Raw genomic sequence first — 20,217 nt, forward strand, 5'->3', positions numbered from 1 at the left:
ATCTTCACACTTCTTTTGTTTCCTGTAGTTTCTCCGGGGGGGGAAAAATTGCATTATGGCATAAATCTGAGATCACTATAATGGTTTTTTTTTTTTTTTTGAACCACAAATTTGTGTAAAACATTAAGACAATTTTCTCCAAAGAGATCCAAAGAGCATTCTGTTCTTCACTGGAAGAAATCTGAGCATCTGAATTAAGTTAGCTTACTTCTAAATATTGGTATTCGCCTTTTAAAAACACAAATTTGGTCAACAATTAGTTAAGGCTTTTTTCAGCAGCTTTTCTATTGTAGTAGGCACAGTTGCTGCTGTTTAGGCCTATGCATAACATTTATAATCAGACTCTAGTAATGACTAGACTGTACTACATATTGCTGAGTGGCTTGGACTTTCACACGATCAGTGCCACAAACTGACTTTTTTGATGAGTGACATTAAAAAAGTGCAGAATATTCCTTCTTATAGGCCTACTTTTTTGTTTATATGTCATATTTTCTTGTAAGAGCTCTTTTTTGTTTTGTCATCCACATTGATAAAGCCGTCTTTGTTTCCCAAACTTCTCTGAATGACTGCGTTCAGTGTTGCCAACTCATTTTCAGGGGAAGCTGCTAAAGCAAGGTCGATTTGTTGTGATGCCGTTGTGCGATGATGTCTTCACGACGCAAAATTGTGTCACTGCATCAAATCTCAGCAAAAAATATTATTTATATATGTTAATTTCGATTTGTTCGTAAAATAATATAAATGCATAATATAATACTATAAATATAAATTACTGAACACTTACACATTTCTGAACAATTACAATTTAAGTTTTTTTTATTAGCACATTCTGAACAATTAGTTTTAAGCAGTGTATTAGTAGTTTGTTAGTATGCTACACTCTAAGAAAAGCCTGTAAAAATAGTCTGTTAATATGAAGACATTTTCCATTTTGATTTTTCACAGGTTTTTTTTTTACCTACATTTTAAATCCCACATTGTATTTAGTGTTTTTGGGTTACAACGGATAATGGATAAAGTCTTGGAAAATGACTTCCTTTTCCATGTTTCTAGATCAACTAACTGATCAGCAATCACAGGTACAAGCTACTAACAAGGTGTATCATAACAGGTGTGTTCGACTTGAAGCGGCGCTGTGCAGATTGATCGGTGTTTGACATCAAAGCACCGCGAGAGCGATTGGAAATCACGCAGGTCCGTCTGCTCTCTATTAGCTCTCACGGTACTTTGATGTCAAACACCGATCGGTCTGCGCAGCGCCGCTTCAAGTCGAACACACCTAATTATTATTGAACAATTGCAAATAGCAGTTAACTTCATTCACGTGATGCGTGCACTGCTGGGCATCTTTTGTTTCCTCTTTTTGTCTAATTTAGATGGAAAATGTGTGCCTTTTTATCATTTGAGTCACTTATCAAAAGTTGCTCAAAGTCGCCAAATAAATAAAAAAAAAAGCTAAATTTGTTGCTAGGTGCTTTTGGAAGAAAAAGTCGCTAGGGTAATCTGAAAAGTTGCTAAATTGGCGACACTGACTGCGTTAGGTTGATATGTACAGTATGAGGGAAACTGGGGCTGTGCGACGTCACAGCAAAGTTTGAACAGATCCAAGATGGCGGAGGACAGCGGACCGAGGAGTCGGCACTTCTCAGCGACGAACCGTAAATGCCACCACTTTGCTGAAGGTGACAGCCTCAGTTCATATCGTGTATGATCGGAAAGCCGTATTTCACAAACTCATTCTGGGTTTCGGGTGCCTGCTTGTTATTTTGCGTTCGTCTGTGTGCTAACGACCGGTTAAAAGTTAAAACCGGGACTCGAGCTCGTGTTATATCTGGTCACGGTCAAACTCGAGCAGCTGTGAATCGGTGCACGCCAGAAAGCGGGTCTTCTCGTTCAGTGAGCGCTGAAACGGGGAGTTTGGCAGACACTGAGCGCTTGTTGACTTGCGTCGCTGGCGTTAAAAGCCTCGTGAGACGCGCTTCAGAGAGCTGAGGTACCTGTCATTGACACCATAACGGGTTTATGCGTGATATACACGCTCTCAGCTCATGTTTATTGGTGAACGGCAGTGTTCTCGGCGAGTTCTTAAGTTATATTTATGCTTGCTATTATTAGATGGCTTAATTTGCAACCTTGCAAACTTCGGAGCCAGGCTTTCTTATTTTCTTGCTTTGTCATGGGCGTTCAGTGTGCGTTATGCAGTAAACTCCAGTATTATAGTAGTGGAAATGTTTTGGTAAGTTATATTAAATGGCCCAATCTCAGTATTTCATTGAATTCGCCAGCTGCGTTGTGATTGGCGAGTTCGCGCGCAGTCAGGTCTTTACAGACCTCGCGCGCCACTGGAAACTAATGCAACTTTGGTTTCTACATTCAGCTCAAACGCGTTGTGCTTCGTGTATGCTCTCTTAAGCTTTAGTGTGGTGGATGTCCTGTACGCCTGTGTGTTTAGTCTCAGAGCTTACCAGAGTAATTTGCCATGTAAATTTCCTTGGGGCTAGGCTGATCTGTCCAGTAAATCAACATGTGGTGGTGATGAAGTGCGCAGGGCGATTATATTAAATTATCTTTTATCTCTGCAATTATATCAGTCAGTTTATGAGCTGATAAGATTTAAGCAGGTGGTTATTGTTAGATGTTAGTGTCTGATTTGTATGTCGTGTGTGTGTGTGTATTAGTGCTGTCAAACGATTAATCACATCCAAAATAGAAGTTTTTGTTTGCATAATGTGTGTTCTGTGTATATTTATGTGTATATTTAAATACACATACATACAGTATATATATATATTTAAAATATTTACATGTCTGTTTATTTATATATATATATAATATAAAATGACAACATTTCCACATTGGAATTATTTAAGAGTAAACAATATGATAGTGTTATGTATGTTAGTAGCACCTTCAAGGGATAGTTCACCCAAAAATGAAAATTCTGTCATTAATTACTCGCCCTCGTGTCGTTTCAAACCTGTAAGACCTTCGTTCATCTTCGGAACACAAATTAAGATACTTTTGATGAACTTTGAGAGCTTTCTGTCCCTCCATAGACCGCAAGGCAACTACCACGATCAAGGTCCAGAAAAGTAGCAAGGACATCGTTAAAATGATCCATGTGATATCAGTGTTTCAACCGTAATTTTACGAAGCTGCGAGAATACTTTTTGTGCGCAAAGAAAACAAAAATAACGACTTTATTCAATGATTTATTTTCGGCACCACGTGCATGTCAATAATTATTTTAATACAATAAGTACAAACTTACTATGAACAATACTACTTCTACAGTATTTATTATTCGTAGTTAAATTTCATTCAAACATTTAGTGTTACATTTTTTCAAATCATTTTTTTTGTTGCATTTGTTAACATTAGTGCTGTGAATAACTGTGAATAACAACTGTATTTTTTTAAACTAAAATTAAAAGATGAATAAATGTTTCTCATGTTAGCCAGTGCATTAACTAACAAGTGCAGTCATGCTGTCCTATATCATTTTATGTCCTGACATAAGGAAGAAGTTAATTTAAAATTATAGTTTACTATAAACTATAATTTAATATAGTATTTTTAGTTGGCTCCTCTTTCTATATTTCACTCTTTGTTGAGTTTAACAACATCGCACAAACTCTCGTGAGTTGTACATCATTGTGTAGTAATGCAACTTTTTAATATTATATTAAGTGTAATATAAATCATCATCTGGATTGCATAATCCGATTCCAAAAATGAAGCACTTTTGAATAGATTACATATTAAAATGCTCATAATCAGATTACAGTTACTTTTTATGGATTACATATTATTTCATACAGTAGCAGTATATTATATTGATAATGTATTGATTCTCCCCAGTTCTTTTTTTCTTTAAAAATGTTCTCTCTAAATGTACCTACCACTTATATACATGAGACTAATAAGTATGCAGATTACTAAACACTGCTGATGCATAGCTGTGAAATGCTGTCTTCATCATATCCAGTGATCTTCATTAATTATTAATATTGAACGTCTGGATAAAAACATTTAAAACCTGGAAGACTTCAGTAATGTTTTCATGTTTACTATTGTTTGTTCATGTAGGGATTTCTTTCTTTTTTTTTTTTTTGTCATCAGAACCACTTTGGCCCATTTATAATTTATATTTAAACTGAGTATTCGCCAATTATTCGGTCTGGGCCGTATGAGTGTGGCACAAATCTGTATTGGCCTGTACTTGAAGCAGTTTTGAATGGACTGTCCCCTCTCCAGTGTGTCCTTGGTGTGTGTTTGCTCACACTGACACTGCTTGACTCTGTGCCAGCGGCTCTGCTCGACTGGCCGTGAGCCTGAAGAGACCAGAGCGAAGGGGATAGAGGGTGTTTGTTTTGTGTTACATGTGTCTTAACCAGAGGACAAAAATGACCAAATTTAGCCCTGTGGCCGAAGGGATCTAGGCTTATCGCAGCTCATGGATAAAGTGCATGGGGTTAAAACGGAGACCCACACTCCTGGAATAGAAAGTGACCGCAGTAATGAGCTGCTAGTGAAGTGCTGAAAAGCTTGTCTGACCAACAAGAACTTGGTCTCAATATGTGGATTTTTCTCATCCATGCTTATTTGGCCAGTATTGCACAGCAAAAGAGGACATTGTGACAATTATGTTTGACTTTTTAAACGGTGATGAATGTAAGGTTGAAGCTGCCACAAGATTGTTTTTAAATGTAAAAAAATTATTCAAATGTACAAATTACCAGTGTTATTTTAGTATTATTTATATACTGTTCTAGTTTTATTAACATTTTGAAATGGCTTTTATTTTTATATTTTAAATATATTAGATACACACACACACACACACACACACATATATATATATATATATGCATGCTTCAACTTAAACTAATTAGAAAATGAAATGTGAAAGTTGAAGTTTTTCCATCTAATATTTATATTTTATTTTATTGTAGCTTTATTGCAGTTATCAAAATGTTTGTAATGGTTGCAGTTAATGACCTTTCAAATTACCCTGTTTTCCCCCTTCAGATATGACCGGTGTGGAAGATGTTCCATTGTGCCGCCCCGTTGAGGCGTTGAGCTCACTGGAGGAGTTCAGCTCTGATACTAATGGAGTGGCACCGTGTGCTGTAGCAGAAGAGCTTGAGCCGGAGGAGGGCCCAGTTCCTGAGGGGGCTCGCCCCATCCAAATTGTGATTGCGAATGAGGATGATCATAAGTTTGAGTTGGATGCCACTGCGTTGGAAAAAATCCTGATGCAGGAACATTTGAAGGATCTCAACGTGGTTGTGGTGTCTGTGGCCGGTGCCTTTCGCAAGGGGAAGTCCTTCCTGCTGGACTTCATGCTGCGTTACATGCATAATCAGGTTAGAACGAATCCCCTTCTACTGATTTAAGTGTATGAGTAGTTAATAAATGAACATAATTTAAGTTTTTAAAATAAAATGTGTATATTTGTAAATGAGAAATACTATGTTTATCATGAAACCCCCTGTTTCAGCACTGGTCTTTCACACCTTAGAGCTGAAAAAGACTCCAGAAATGGGCATGTAAAACTGGAAAAGTGGAAGTGTAGGAGGAGAAAACAACCAATAAAACACAGATCTACAACACACTCATTATACAGACAAATTAATATTAAAATATCTTTAAAACGGAAAGAATAAAGGCAGTCACTTGCTTCATGAATTGATGAGAAATATACAGTGGGTATGGAAAGTATTCAGACCCCCTTAAATTTGTCACTCTTTGTTATATTGCAATACGTAAATTGATTATTCAGTCATTAATGAAGTTTGTATTAGAATATAGAATTAGAATTTCAATCCACATTTTAATTAGTTTCTGTATTTCACAATGAGAATATTTGATGTTTAAGTGCAAAATCTAATGGTTGATTGACAATGACTAATAAACAATATTTTCACAATAAAACAAGAACATTAGTATTACAGAATTGACTTTTTTTTTTTTTTTTTTGTGAGGACAGTAAAATTACACGTCAACCACCCATATGTGTTTAAATATGTGAGGCATGAGAGCTCTCCCATATCTGTTAAAAATAAGTCTATCTGAATTCTCATTCCTGAGAACAAGTTCCTGATGACTCCTATCACTGACATGTCTTAACTTGCGGGCAGCGTCCTGCATGTATAAAACCAGCTAGGTCACATGGATGTGTACATTTCAGAACCTTCACATGAACAATGTCTTTTGTCTCTGTGTCTTTGTAGTCACCTGAGTCATGGATGGGAGGAGACGATGAGCCACTGACTGGTTTCTCCTGGAGGGGAGGCTGTGAGAGAGAGACCACGGGAATCCAGGCCTGGAGTGAGGTGTTTGTTGTGGAAAAGGAAGACGGAACTAAGGTGGATGGGCGTTTACTTGAAGATGTGTATTATCTCACTGTCAAGATATGTTGACTGTGTGATAAGACTCATCTCTGTGTATCTGAAGGTGGCTGTTCTGCTGGTGGACACTCAGGGAGCCTTTGACAGTCAGTCCACCATCAAAGACTGTGCCACAGTTTTTGCTCTGAGCACCATGACCAGCTCTGTGCAGGTGTGTTGAAGCACATTAGTGATGCTCAGGACTTTAAATAATCATTTTAGCATATTAAGCGACCTAGCAATCTTGTTTGTTTTAGGTTTATAATCTTTCTCAGAATATCCAAGAAGATGATTTGCAGCATCTCCAGGTAGCAGCTTTCTTTGTTGGTGTACACTGTTAGTTGGTGTTAATAGTGTGTGTGTGGGATAGTAACCTCATGTGTGTTTTATAGCTGTTCACAGAATATGGTCGACTTGCAATGGAGGAGATATATGAGAAACCATTTCAGGTAGAAAAGCTGATCATTTTCATACTGAGTACACGATATGGCCACAAATCAACCTGTGCTTAGGGCAAAAATGTACACACATATCCCAAATATTAAAAATATTGAGGCAACTTTACAGCCAACTTTTTTTTTTTTTTAAACCAGATTGTTTGTTTTGGTGGGTTGTATGTGAAGTATTTGTGTTGTGTTTTATATTACTAGAAAGGGGGCCGGATACTGACTTTTAATACTGACTGTTGCTCAAAAGTTTGTGGTCAGATTAATTTTGTTTTATGCATTTTTATTATATACATTTTTGAAGGAAGTTATTCAGCAAGGACACGTAAAATTGATCAAAAGGGACATTGAATACATTTTTATAATATTACAGAAGATTTCCAATAAATTATGTTCTTCTGAATGTTTCACCGAAGATCACCTTTTCCACAAAAATATTAAGCATCAACATTAATAATAAGAAATGTTTCTTGAGCAGCAAATCAGCATATTAGAATGATTTCTGAAGGATCATGTGACTCTGAAGACTGGAGTAATGATGCTGAAAATTCAGCTTTGCATCACAGGAATAAATTACTTGTTATTAGTAAATAGAAATGGAAAACATGTTTTGAAACAAACTGTTTTACTGTTTTTTTGATCACATAATTGCAGCCTGGGTGGTCTTGAGAAACATTTTTCAAAAAATAGTTTGTGTAAAGTTTGATGTGATGAAGCAATACATTTTTCATACCAAAACTATGAAATACTGTTGATACTGAGGGATGGCTTTCTTTATTCTCTATTAAAAATGAATGAGCTGTTACCTGAATAAATTGGGCATCTGAGCAATTGTCACACATAATTTTCAGTAAAAGAGCTCATTTAGGCATTTTGTTTGAAGACTTTATGCATGTCTTTTGTTTTTTTAATTTTTTTATTTGTGGGAATACCTTCACTTTTCTTCTTTACTGTCTTCTAGAAACTATTGTTTCTGATCAGAGACTGGTGTTACCCATACGAGCATGACTATGGGCTCAAAGGAGGGAATCGCTTTTTGGAACGGAGACTACAGGTGAGATGAAGCACAGAACAGATAAAGACTGCTTCGGCATGTTGAACGGAGTGTGAGTTGTGTATTATTTGTTCTGTATAGGTGAAGCAGAATCAACATGAAGAGCTGCAGAACGTTAGGAAACATATTCACAGCTGTTTCTCCAGCTTAGGCTGCTTTCTGCTGCCACATCCAGGTCTGAAGGTGGCCACCAACCCTCACTTTGATGGCAGACTGAGAGGTCAGTACAGTTTTTCTCTCAGACACAGACATGCACATGCACGTTTAAACTGTAGGCCCATCATGACATTCTTTTTCTTTTGCAGACATTAATGATGAGTTCAAGAAGCAGCTGCAGAATCTAGTGCCTTTACTGCTGGCACCAGAGAACCTTGTAGAGAAAGAGATCGGTGGAGCTAAAGTCACGTGCAGAGACCTGCTGGAGTATTTCAAGGTCAGATTTGATTAGTTGAGCTGCAATGACAGCTGTAAACACAAATCAGATCAGGTGTTAATTGTCAGGATTGAAACTGAAGAGGCTCTATTCAAGTGTTCCTGTAGATTTAGTGCAGCAAATGATGCAAGTCTTTATTGCTACTAGAGCAATAAACTTCTTTTTTCATCAAGTCAATTATTAATCACACTAAACAATTATGTCAAGAAATATAGCCTGGCAATAGTCTGTTTACAGTTGTCAAGCAACATTAATGTAGAATTGAGTTGTGAGATCACTGGTGTGCTTTTTAAAGTATCACCATTGAACATGTTTCATCCAATCAGATTGTATTTCCAGAACATTTAAAGGGGTGGTTGACTGCGATTTCACTTTTTTTAACGTTGGTGTGTAATTCTGCAGTTTAAGCATAAACAATATCTGCAAAAGTTCAGTGCAAACGGATATATCGTCTTTTAAATGTATGGCCGTTTAATGCCTACAAAAACGGCTCGTAGGGACTACAGCGAACTACTTCCCGGATTCGTGACGTCACAAACCCAGATAAACCCCGCCCTTGGGAAAAGGCAGCAAATGGGGTGAGGCCATGCTGCACTGCTTTAGAGAAGAGGAAGAGAAAACTAGGGGTGCACTTAAAGATCTATTCATATATGAATCGCGATTCTGTCTTCTAACGATTCTAATAGATTCACAAGTTTCAAAATCAATGTTCTAAAGCAGCGGTTCTCAATACTGTTCCTCGTGTCGCCCTTTATAAACTGTATATTAAAAGCTAATAGAAGCAGTAGCATTTACAAATAACAGCGTATCTAAAAGTATGAGACAACAACAAACAAAAAACATACCATTTAAGAGGTTCTGCGCGATCCTCTTTAATAATATTCTCTGGGTCTCAGTCGAGCTCAAATTGATAAGCAATAAAGACGACGCCATTGCTTACAATACAACCTGAGCACATGCCGCCGAGGAGAGGGGCGGGACGATTAGACGTGCACCAGAGGCGGTTTAGCCAATCACAACACACTGGGCTAGCTAACCAATTAGAGCCCATCGCCTATTTCTGAGGGAGGGGCTTCATAAAAGCAGGAAATGATCAGCGCGTTTATAGGAGAAGGGACAGAGCGGTGTGGAATAAAGGTAAGTTATGTGAAAAATAATGCGTTTTTTTTATTTATTTTAAACTAAGCATTAACACGTTAGACTGCACCCCATAAACACAATCAAGCCTAGAAAAAAACCAGTCAACCACCCCTTAATGCTTATGAACATCCAAATGTTATTTCCCCCCCCCCCTGTTTTTAGGCATATATTCAAATCTATCAAGGGGAGGAGCTTCCACATCCTAAATCCATGTTGCAGGTGTGTTGCCCTCAATCTTTAATGTCAAAAATGGTAATATTATGAAACATTTAAAATAATTTTTAATAACTATAATAAAATGTTTTCTATTTGAATGTATTTTAAAATGTATTTTATTCCTTTGGCAAAGCTAAATCCTTGATCCTTCAGAAATCATTTTAATATTTGCTGCTCAAGAAACATTTTTTATTATCAGTTGTGAAAACAGTTGTGCAGCTTAATGTTTGTGGAAACTGATAATTTTATTGTTCTTTTGAATAGAAAGTTCAAAATAGCAGTATTTAACATTTTTTAGTAACATTATACATGTCTTTACTGTCACTTGATTAATTTGAAGTATAAATGGCTTAAAAAAAGCTTACTGAACCCAAACTTTTGCACTGTAGTCTATATGAAAGTGTTAAATGCCCACTGTGCCTCTTTTACTCAGGCAACTGCTGAAGCGAACAACCTGACAGCTGTCGCTGGAGCAAAAGACACTTATAACAGAACCATGGAGCAGGTAGAGTTACTTTGAGCTGCTAATTTTGCATCTGTTTGACAGAAACATGCATGTAGACAAATTGCAAGTGGTGTGAGTAAAATGCATCCTGCATATCAAGGTTCTTTATTTTTTAAATGGATCATGGATGGAGAGGGACTTCAGTTCTCAGTAAATATAGCAGGAGCGTGACGTGAGATGAGCTAGCCTATATAACTGAAAATAACTTGAGGCCATTGCACTAAAATAGTAGGTTTGGCCTAGATGACTCAAAATGCCTGTTATGATTTAATCATTTCTAGAATACATGCGTCTGGTGATTAGGAACTTATTTTGAGCTTATATTTTTGTTGTGTGTATGTCACAGGTATGTGGAGGTGACAAACCATACATCGCCCCTGTTGACCTTCAGCGCTATCACGAAGAGTTTAAGAAAACCTCCTTGCAACAGTTTTGCGCGGTGAAGAAAATGGGCGGCGTGGAGTTCAGTCAGCGCTACCAGCAGCAGTTAGAGACTGAGCTGGATGAAGTGTACACAAATTTCGTGAAACACAATGAAAGCAAGAACATTTTCTATGCAGCCAGAACTCCAGCCACCCTGTTTGCCGTCATGTTTGTTACCTATATGGTCTCCACAGTAGCAGGTTTCATTGGGCTATCAGTGATCGCGGCTCTGGCCAGTCTGGTGATGGGGGTGTCGCTGCTGTCGTTGTGTGCCTGGGCGTATGTCAGATACTCGGGAGAGTATCGAGAAGTGGGTGTGGCGATAGACCTCATAGCAGAGGCCCTGTGGGAACAGGTGAGTTATGCTTCCTGGATGGCTGGGCCTATTCGACAATATTGTTGTTTCAGTTGCTTTCCTGTCGACATTTGTGTTCATCCCATCCTATAAACCTTTCACTTCTAATCCGGTCATAACCCACTTTTCTAAAGCTGAGGAAGTAATTTGACTCCCCATTGATAGCAGTTGTAAAGAGGGCAGCATTGTCCTGGGCCCTGAGACAATGGGGGCCCATGAAACTCCTCTGTAGTATAACTTACTCATGGAGTCCGGACAAGAAAGGGCCCACCCCAAAAAAAATGTTGTCCCGGGACCTGTGCAATTTAGAACCAATCTTGATTCTAATACCAGGTTTTCTTCCTGTGTCCTAATGGGAGTGTCAAGATTTAGTTTAATTTATATTTAATTCACACACATTGAACATTATTCTCAACTGAGGTGCTTAACTTAAGACTGCATTAGTCTTGCTATTAGACTATAATAGTATGTAGAGATTTGTTTCTTGATTAACTTTTTGCATTACTACTGCTCTTATTTGGGGTTAAAGGGATAGTCCACCCACAAAAGAAAAGTGTTATTTACTCATTTACCCTCATGTCATTTCAAACCCATAAGATCTTCGAATAAGAAATGAGAAATAGTGATGGGCGCTTTCAAAGTACTGCTTCATGAAGCTTTGAAAATTGTGAATCAGTTGTTTTCGAAACAGTGGTTCGGAGCACGTATCAAACTGCCAAAGTCACATGATTTCAGTAAACAAGGCTTCATTACGTCATAACTGTTTCGAAACATTTCGAAATGTCAATGGTTCGCCGTTGGGGGGGCGATCTCTATAAACCCGTGAATCATGCAAGTTCACTGTGATCGCCCACCAGCGGCGAACCATGGTTTTTACCTGATCTCAGATCAGTTTCGTCAATTTGTTGACATTTTTAACGAGACATTTGTGTAATTAAAAGGATGAGAAGTTCATAGTCTCTTACTGGCCTCTATATACAATCTCTCCATAAAACAAACAACGTAAGCCCTGGAAATTAATATATAATATTTGAAAAACCACATCATACAGACACTTCATGTTTAATTGTATTTTATTATTTGTATTGCATTTAATGTATTACACTTTCAATAAAACATTTGCAATTTGGCTGTTTTTATGCATGTTTTAGCCTGGGTTTTTGTTGCATTTACACACTTTGACCAGCAGGTGTTACAAGCGTGTGGTGTTTCGAGTGCTTCGAAACAGTTAATCATTTTGTGAAGCAATTGGTTCAACTGATTCGAAGCTTCACTATCACTAAAGAGAAATATTTTTAATGAAACCTGAAAAATTCTGTCGCTGCCATTGGAAGCATGGCTGGGAAAGTAAATTGATGAATTGCGAATCGAGAAATTATTTTGAGTTTTATTTTTATTAATTTTTTCGCGAATGGATCGTGATTCTCTCATATTGATTCTGAGCTCAGTTTTTAACAGCAGATGCCACTGCTTGCTTCCAATTCCTTACACAAACTTGAAACTAATATAATCATAAAGGCTGAAACGATTTACAATGGTGTTCACAGAGGGCTGTTTACACATTAATCTCGTGTCATAAAAGCATTCTGAGCCGAGATGCAAGTACATGACTCGTTAAAATCTAGATTAGAGTGCAATCTGCTGTTAACAGTAAAATTCTGAATTCAGTCTAGAGAGAACCGCGACGCCTTCAGAAAATCTCAGAATCGATCCACTAATCGCGATTATCACCACGGTCCTAATCGAAAGTGCATTTTACCAAAACTTTGATGCTTCAAACAGTTCATAAAGACATTGTAAATCAAGCGGTTTAATTCAAGTCACAACATGCGTTAAATGATGAAAATATAATTTTCAAATACAGCAATCGTGTCGCTTTAGAAAACTTTGATTAAACCACTCTATTCTTTTATGATTTTGTCATAACATTTTAGAAGTGTTAAAGTTTTGGTGGATTAGTAGACTAGGAGGGACCGAAAACTCAGGTTTCATTTAAAATATCTTCATTTGTGTTTTAAAGATGAATTATTGTCTTACGGGTTTGGAACATCTTGAGGGTCAGTAAATGATGACAGAATTGAAACTTTTGGGTGAACTATCCCTTCAAGGATTTGAGCAGACGCCTGACCTTAAGTCCAGGGTTCTCATTCTCATGGAGGAACTGGAAATATCAAGGAATTTATTTGTCCCAGATTTGGAAAAAAAATGAAGTTAATAAAATCTCATGACTTAATAAAATCAAGGCATGGGCATTTTTTTATGTCTAAAAATACACGTTCAGCTATTATTTCATCTGTTAGACACTGCTGTTTGTGAGTGCAGTTTTAAAACTATTATTTAAAAAATCCTGGAAAAGACATGGACATACAAAACTTTGAGTTACTTCAATCAACCAGGCTTTGATGAAGGTTAAAAGAGGTGTAAAAAGTTCCAGTCCATTTATGAGAAAGCCATATCTAGGGATTTGACTCCTGTGACCTGTAAACAGCCACCCGGGACACACTAGCAACCACTCGGCAACAGGCTAGAAACTGTTCAAGCACCATTAAAGTTTTTGATGTTTTTCCCCTTTTTGTTGATTCTAGGTGCTGAAGCCACTAACCGAGCAATACATGGAAGAAAATGTCCGACAGACTGTTGTGAACTCTATAAGAGCCACACTAACAAATCAGGTGACACAAGCTACAAAGTTGAAGACCAACTGACAGTTTGCTGTGCCTTATCTGCCCCGTGTTTCAACAATCACTGCTTTTATGTTTTGTAGCTTCTGTGATGTTTGGTCATGTAGACTCTAACCAAAGTTTACAGCATACTTTACCCTGACCAGTATACACACCGACATGCTGACTGACACTGTAACAGCAACGGACATCAGTACAAATGCTCATAAATTCAGGTTTAATCATCAGGTATACATGCAGCTTTGGATTTCTCTTGGTTTGAGGGATTATTCAGGGAAGCACTACAAATGTTTTACAATCTGAAAGTGAATTTTAAACCGTAGATGTTTAATCCCTTATGTGCTTAACGGTTGAATTACTGCTCTCAGTGGATGATCCGTAGCATTTTCCATTTCGCCTTCTAGCACACACTCAGTTGTGTGAAAACGTTATAGCATTTTGCTGGATTTCTTGCGAGGTATTTTTAGAGCCTTTAAGGAATGCTGAAGCTGTAAATCCATCCAAGACACCCCTCTATTGGGCCTCTTTCTGTACAGTGTTGTTTTTGACTATCATAGCCTCATGCATGTAAATGAGTGTACAAATATCAGCTGTAGATCACAAGAGGATTTAATTTACAATGTTTTGAGATGAGTATGAATGTGACGCTGTATTTGCCTTTTGTTGTACTTCAGGGCACCTTTCATTGTGCGCAGTCTTCTGACACAAGGGAGTGCTCGCGAGAAGACTTGATTTGTCAGTCTTTTAAGGTTATGCCATGTAATTTATTTTTTAAACAATTAAACTATTTAAAAATGTGCGTTTCTGGTTCCTTCAGGATTATTTAGGAAGCAACTGCTTATGTGCTTTATATAAACACTTTACAGTAAACTTCCATATGTTAACAATGTTTATTTTTGCATTCAAGTTCAAATTCGAATTTGACTTTTTAAACATGAATTTGGAATAAACGGTAGTGTATTTAACTATTAACCTAGATTCTTTTTTCTACAACAGAAACAACCACCACCAAAACTCAGTGTACCTGCAGGCCAATTTGCTATGCTGCATTTCTACAGTAATACTGTAATACTGTACTGTAATACTGAAATCTATTACAAATCTAAAAATGAAATGCTATCAGATTTAGCTGAACACCTACACAGGTGTTAATCTTTTAATTCATTACTGTTTTTTAACGATTTTTTTACTGTAATATCAATGGACCATGAAACATAAGGTTGATTTTAGGCATATGAAATTTTTGGTAGTTTTAGTGCATTTTTATATCGGCCAAGCTGAACGTTGGTAAGGAAAACTGAAGGGGTTTGAAAAAGAGACCTACAGTAAGAATTCAGAAATGGGTCCAAGCGATTATAAATTAAAAAAGAATAATAATAAATGCCATACGAGTATTGTTGGTTCCTAATGCATTAAATACTTCTCCCTTATTGTAAAGTGTTAACTAAAAATGTATTTATTAAATACAACTACAAAATTCTAACCAAAGGCATATATATATATATTTTTTTTTTTTTTTTTTTTTTTTTCTTCCTTAATTACAACTACAAAATTCTAACCAAAGGCATATATATATATATATATATATATTTTTTTTTATTAGATACTTCCTTAATTATATTAAGTTTCCCAGTCTTGCGACATACCAAAACTGCTGGCCCAGTTTGAGTTGAGCCTCACCAGTGAGATAATAGCTGCTTTTGTTCTGGCGAGGCTAACGTTACAGTCATTCAAGCGGAACCGGTTCGGTTCCAAACCATTTTTATAACGTCTTTTCCCTAGCGCTTAGCGTTGCCAGCATTGGTTCTGTTACTATGGCGACAGACGTTTTAAAACGTTGTGAACAATGGAGATTGAGTGGCACAGTAGGCTTGTCCGTTTGGATGCTGGGGAGTAACGCTAGTGAGGTAAGGGCTCATTTCAACATCTATGAAGTGCTTATTTGAAGTAAATCTCGAACACCATTGCCTAAACGACTTGCCTGGATTTCTTACAGTACAAACAAACTCAACTCGCATGGACCTGGACGTTAAACCGACTAGAAGATGTATGCACAAGTGTAAACTTGATAGCATTCAAGACAGGCAGCAGGACTGTGACAGACCAGTTCCTGATAAGTTGGGCACCCGTCAGCCAGAAGCCATCAGCAGTGAAATGCAATCAAATGACAAAGAGCTGCTTTTTAGTCTGTGGAAGAAAGGACAAGAACTCCCTGCTAAATCCCAGCATGCTGCAGTGGATACGCTTGAAAACAGGTTCTTGAAAGTGCGACAGAGTTTCCTGCGAAATAGAAATGAAAATGTCAGTCAAGATTTTAATGAGCAGGCAATTGAATCCCTGCAAAGTATTCTAGCAGGAGCAGATCTGCTGAAAAAAGAAGAGGCTACGATGGTGTCAAAATATGATTTCCACATGGATCATAAAGCCTTACACCTGCCCTTTGGAGACTTTATTAAGTCTAATTCAACACGGTCTGTTGAATGTTCCTCAAACCCATCCAAAGCAGTTTTGAAGGAAATATCAAAGGGCCGAGAAAGAAGCAGAGCTGACAAAAGTTCATCTTCGAAGAGTAAACATCTGGACTTCTTTGAAGTCGTGAAGGAACAACTGCAACAGAAGGACTTGGAGAATCAGCATCTTGTCCATTTGTTGTTGGTCAAGCGACAAGAACTGAAAGATATGAAAGAGACGTCGAAGCAAAAAGAGAAGGAAACCCAACTCGTTGCTGAAAGGCTGAAGTGTGAGGAACAGAAAAACACCGAAATCACCACCAGGTTTGAGCAAACCTCTGAAGATTTGAAGGAGGAGCTCGCTGAAGCCAAAAGTAACAACAAAACGTCTATGAAGCAGCTTAAAGCACTGATGGAGAAATACGAGCGCCTGAAAACACGCGCTAACACCATGAAGGACCAACTCGACGTGGAGCTCACTGAGAAAAAGAGCTGTCAAAAAGCATTGAGGAAGCTCCAGCAGGTGTCTCGAGAGCTGCTAACCAAGCAGAAACTTCTGGAGGAGCAAAGAGATGTAGCAGACCGAGAGCTGGCTTTATGTAGAGAGACGCTGCAGATGATGGACGCCGGACACAAGAAGAACATCAGCATTCATCAGAGACTTGAGGAGGAGATATCAGCCACGAGAAGTGAATCTGCAAAGCTCAGAGAACATCTACGGCAAGCTCAGGAGAAGAACAAGGAGCTCATTCAGTCGACTCGCTCCAAAGAGTCTGACCATCAGAAGAGCGTTAAGGAATTTCAGGAAAAACTGAACGCGGAGTTGGAAAACTGCAAAACAGAAAGAGACCAAGCACTTCAACAGGTGGAGGCTGTGAAATATGAGTCGAAACGGATTCACAACAAGCAGAGCGTGGAGATACTTCAGCTGCAGGAGCAGCAGAGAGCCTGTCTGCAGCAGTCCGATGGTCTGAGAAGAGAGTGTGAGACTTTGATGCAGATGCTCAGTAAACTCAAGAGGGACAAGCAAGTCTTGACAGAGAAGTTGGAGAGCATTCATAAAGAAAAGATGGCAAGCACGAAGGAGGGAGCACGGCTCAAAGAGGCCATTCGACTGCTGGAGCGAGAGAGAGAGGTGCTGTTAGCGGAGATGGAGGACTTGCGAAAGGATTACCTCGGCCTCAGCGACAAGATCACACAGAAAATGGGCCACATGGATGCAGCCGATCCTCCCATGACCATCACTGACGTCTCTACAAACCATCAGAGAAATGCTCAGAAGTTCTCACAGGCCGATGATGGTATGAGACCTGATTCCTAAAATATGACTTACGAATGAAATTCATGATGTTTTGCATTTTTATTTGCAAAGTGTATTATAAAGGAGTAAAGTTGAGAAGAAAGATGAATGTATTTTTTAACATTTTAGTATTTGGTTTGGCCTTTTAATTACAGCAGCACTCATGCTGCATGAACTCTGACCTGAAATCTTTCTCAGTGTCAGACTTATTTGATTAGTAAACTAGAAAAATAGTGCAGAATGTTTTTGAAGAATATTTTTAAATTGCCAGGTTTAAATGGAGAAAAAATGGGCACCACCATTCAAAAGTTTGAGGACAGTAAGACTTTAAGTTTACAAGAATGCATTAAATGGCTCAAAAGTGACAAAGACATTGATATTACAAAAGATTTAGATTTTAAATGTTTTTTTTTGTAACTTTCTATTAAAAAAATGTATCATGTTTCCACATTTAAGCACTGGAGTAATGGCTGCTGGAAATTCAGCTTTAAAGGGATAGTTCACCCAAAAATGAAAATGCTATTAATTACTCACCCTCATGTCGTTCTAAACCTGCAAGTCCTTTGTTCATCTTCAGAACACAAATTAAGATATCTCTGATGACATGCGAGAGCTTTCTGACCCTGCGTAGACAGCAACACAACTGACAAGTTCAAGGCCCAGAAAGGTAGAATGTACATCGCTAAAATAGTCCATGTGACACACATACCACATGCTTGTGTTGTGATACTCTCCTGAATGCGCTGCAAAAACTGACGCAGAAGAGAAGACGTTGTTGAATAAAGTCATTATTTTTGTTCTTTGCACACACAAAGTATGCTCGTCGCTTCAAAAAATTACCGATGAACCGCTGATGTCACATGGACTATTTTAACACCCTTACTACGTTTCTGGGCCTTGAATGCGGTAGTTGCATTGCTGTGTATGGAGGATCAGAATGCTCTCATTTCATCAAAAATATCTTAATTTGTGTTGCAATGATGAACGAAGGTCTTGCGGGTTTGGAACGACATGAGTGAGGATTATGAATTGCATTTATTTGTACATTAAATATTTCTATATTATTGCAATATGCAATAAGTTGTAATTTGATCAAGTAACTGCAGTATTGCTGTGCATGAGGACATTTTTTTTACCAACCCCAAATTTTTGAATGGAAGTGTACATATCCATTAAGTCACATGAAGGCATTCATTATAACTGCATGCATCCTGTTTTTGGAATGAAAATATAATCTCATGGTTTTCTTCCCTGCAGTGATTCAGGACATAAGAAAACTAGAAGAGGAGAACCAGCAAAAATTAAATTAATTGTTGGTTTTCTACCACCAGCTATTGTGTGCACATGCACACTTTCTCCTGTAACAATGTAACATTTCTGCACCGTTATTTGAATTGCAAAATTATAGCCCATATTTAAATAAAAACACATGCTGTATAGAAAATATTTATTATATTTTGAAAGCATGAAATATAAAAAAGTTTGTTCTACAGTATTCTAGAATGTCAAAGTGCTTTGAAGCGGTTTACATGTGCGATGCCTATTCAGTCAACTACATATGAAATGTACAGCAGTATTTACAAAGTAGCCAAAATGTGGGAGTCCTGTTTTTTAATGCTAATCCCAAAATAAAAGTTGACATGGCATTGAAAAGAAAGAGACATGTTAAATCTGCTAAAAATCATAACCAAGGATGGACTTATTAAAAGCAGCAGTGGTCAACTTAAGTCTAAAATAGAAAAGATCTCAATCTTTGAGTAGAACCAGCAGGCAGCTTTTGGACCAGTTAAATGTTGCTTGATCAGTGTGGCAATGATAACTCAACTTTGGCCTAATGGCAGATTTCAAGTGTCAGTGCTCTCAAGACAGACTGATGTCACCACTATTATCTTTGGTCTCAATAACTTTAAACACCCCGTCCTTCTCCCGTTTAACACGCTTCCTAGCTTGATCTGAAAAGGGAGATTTGATTCACATGAGACGGGCATTCAAATGTCAAAGCATTACTATGAAAATCAATATGCAGTGGAATCTACACATTACAAAGACATTGATATCCGAGACAAAAAGGACACTTACTCATTAAATCACTACGGTCCAGCAGGACCTCCAGATCTTTGTCACTGATGACCTTTCCTTTAGTGCCTTTCACTGCCCTGCAACAGCATGAATCACATCAGTCATTGTGATGCAACTTACTACAGATCATAGGAATACTTTGTGATGGATTAAAAGTCTTGTGACAGTCAGATATACAGAATGAATATACCCATCATAGTCTCTGGACTTCAGCAGTTCCACAAGCTCATTTACATCCACACAGCTCTTGGTCTGGTTGAGCTCTGCTTTAGAACCTTTAAACTTATCTAAAAAGACAAATGTAAGGAGAAAAGATCAATGGAGAGTCGCAGCTAAAAAAAAAAATAGATCTTTAAAAAAGAATAATAAATTCATTAAATCCAAAGGTTGGTAATGTGGCATTTTCTGCAACAGCTCCGTACTCTTGTGAATGACCATCTTCTCTAGCTTTCTCTTGGCAGAGGCTCTCTCCAGGATCTTCTCATCAATGGTGTTGGCCGTAATGAGGCGGTAAACCATCACAGGCTTCGTTTGACCAATACGGTGACACCGATCCTGTGCCTGCAAATCCGCCTGAGGATTCTGAAGATGAAATTCATAAAACATATGCTCATAATGAGGCCTTTCATTCAAATCAAAATGAATGAAAGAATAGATGTTTTATCCAGCTCTATTAATTTTGCTTTTAAAGTGGCCACAAATTAAGATTCCCCCCCCCCCCCCCCCTTTTTTTTAATCTC

The 20,217-nt window shown here is 37.8% G+C and overlaps 3 protein-coding genes across 3 annotated transcripts in view; 2 read left to right on the forward strand and 1 right to left on the reverse strand.

Moving 5' to 3' along the window:
* Positions 1-1,568: 1,568 nt before the first annotated feature.
* LOC107586488 (atlastin-2-like) lies at positions 1,569-14,461 on the forward strand. The gene is made up of 13 exons (XM_016273866.1): positions 1,569-1,685; positions 5,035-5,372; positions 6,240-6,374; positions 6,463-6,567; positions 6,653-6,703; positions 6,788-6,844; positions 7,803-7,895; positions 7,977-8,115; positions 8,201-8,328; positions 9,631-9,687; positions 10,118-10,189; positions 10,536-10,967; positions 13,553-14,461. The coding sequence occupies exons 1-13, from the start codon at positions 1,613-1,615 to the stop codon at positions 13,670-13,672; spliced, it is 1,800 nt and encodes a 599-aa protein (XP_016129352.1). The 5' UTR covers positions 1,569-1,612; the 3' UTR covers positions 13,673-14,461.
* Positions 14,462-15,521: 1,060 nt separating this feature from the next.
* On the forward strand, positions 15,522-18,878 carry LOC107586489 (coiled-coil domain-containing protein 110-like). Its single transcript, XM_016273867.1, has 3 exons — positions 15,522-15,555; positions 15,645-17,399; positions 18,656-18,878. The coding sequence occupies exons 2-3, from the start codon at positions 15,665-15,667 to the stop codon at positions 18,706-18,708; spliced, it is 1,788 nt and encodes a 595-aa protein (XP_016129353.1). The 5' UTR covers positions 15,522-15,555; positions 15,645-15,664; the 3' UTR covers positions 18,709-18,878.
* An 89-nt stretch (positions 18,879-18,967) lies between these two features.
* The window catches only part of LOC107586490 (lymphocyte-specific helicase-like), an 18,038-nt gene continuing 16,788 nt past the window's right edge, over positions 18,968-20,217 (reverse strand). The window contains exons 20-23 of the mRNA XM_016273868.1: positions 19,900-20,059; positions 19,668-19,764; positions 19,478-19,554; positions 18,968-19,350 (exon numbers count right to left, since the gene is read on the reverse strand). Of these exons, the coding sequence (XP_016129354.1) occupies positions 19,259-19,350; positions 19,478-19,554; positions 19,668-19,764; positions 19,900-20,059 (426 nt within the window). The 3' untranslated portion in view covers positions 18,968-19,258. The remainder of the gene's footprint in view (positions 19,351-19,477; positions 19,555-19,667; positions 19,765-19,899; positions 20,060-20,217) is intronic.

The sequence above is a fragment of the Sinocyclocheilus grahami genome, unplaced genomic scaffold, assembly GCF_001515645.1.
Source record: "Sinocyclocheilus grahami isolate Dianchi unplaced genomic scaffold, SAMN03320097.WGS_v1.1 scaffold82.1, whole genome shotgun sequence".
NCBI lineage: Eukaryota > Metazoa > Chordata > Actinopteri > Cypriniformes > Cyprinidae > Sinocyclocheilus > Sinocyclocheilus grahami.

Coding starts and splice junctions, on each gene's coding strand:
- LOC107586489 (XM_016273867.1), top strand. CDS start 15,665: ATGGACCTGGACGTTAAACCGACTAGAAGATGTATGCACAAGTGTAAA. Junction 17,400..18,655: donor GTTCTCACAGGCCGATGATG/GTATGAGACCTG, acceptor TCTTCCCTGCAG/TGATTCAGGACATAAGAAAA.
- LOC107586488 (XM_016273866.1), top strand. CDS start 1,613: ATGGCGGAGGACAGCGGACCGAGGAGTCGGCACTTCTCAGCGACGAAC. Junction 6,375..6,462: donor AAAAGGAAGACGGAACTAAG/GTGGATGGGCGT, acceptor GTGTATCTGAAG/GTGGCTGTTCTGCTGGTGGA. Junction 6,568..6,652: donor CCATGACCAGCTCTGTGCAG/GTGTGTTGAAGC, acceptor TGTTTGTTTTAG/GTTTATAATCTTTCTCAGAA.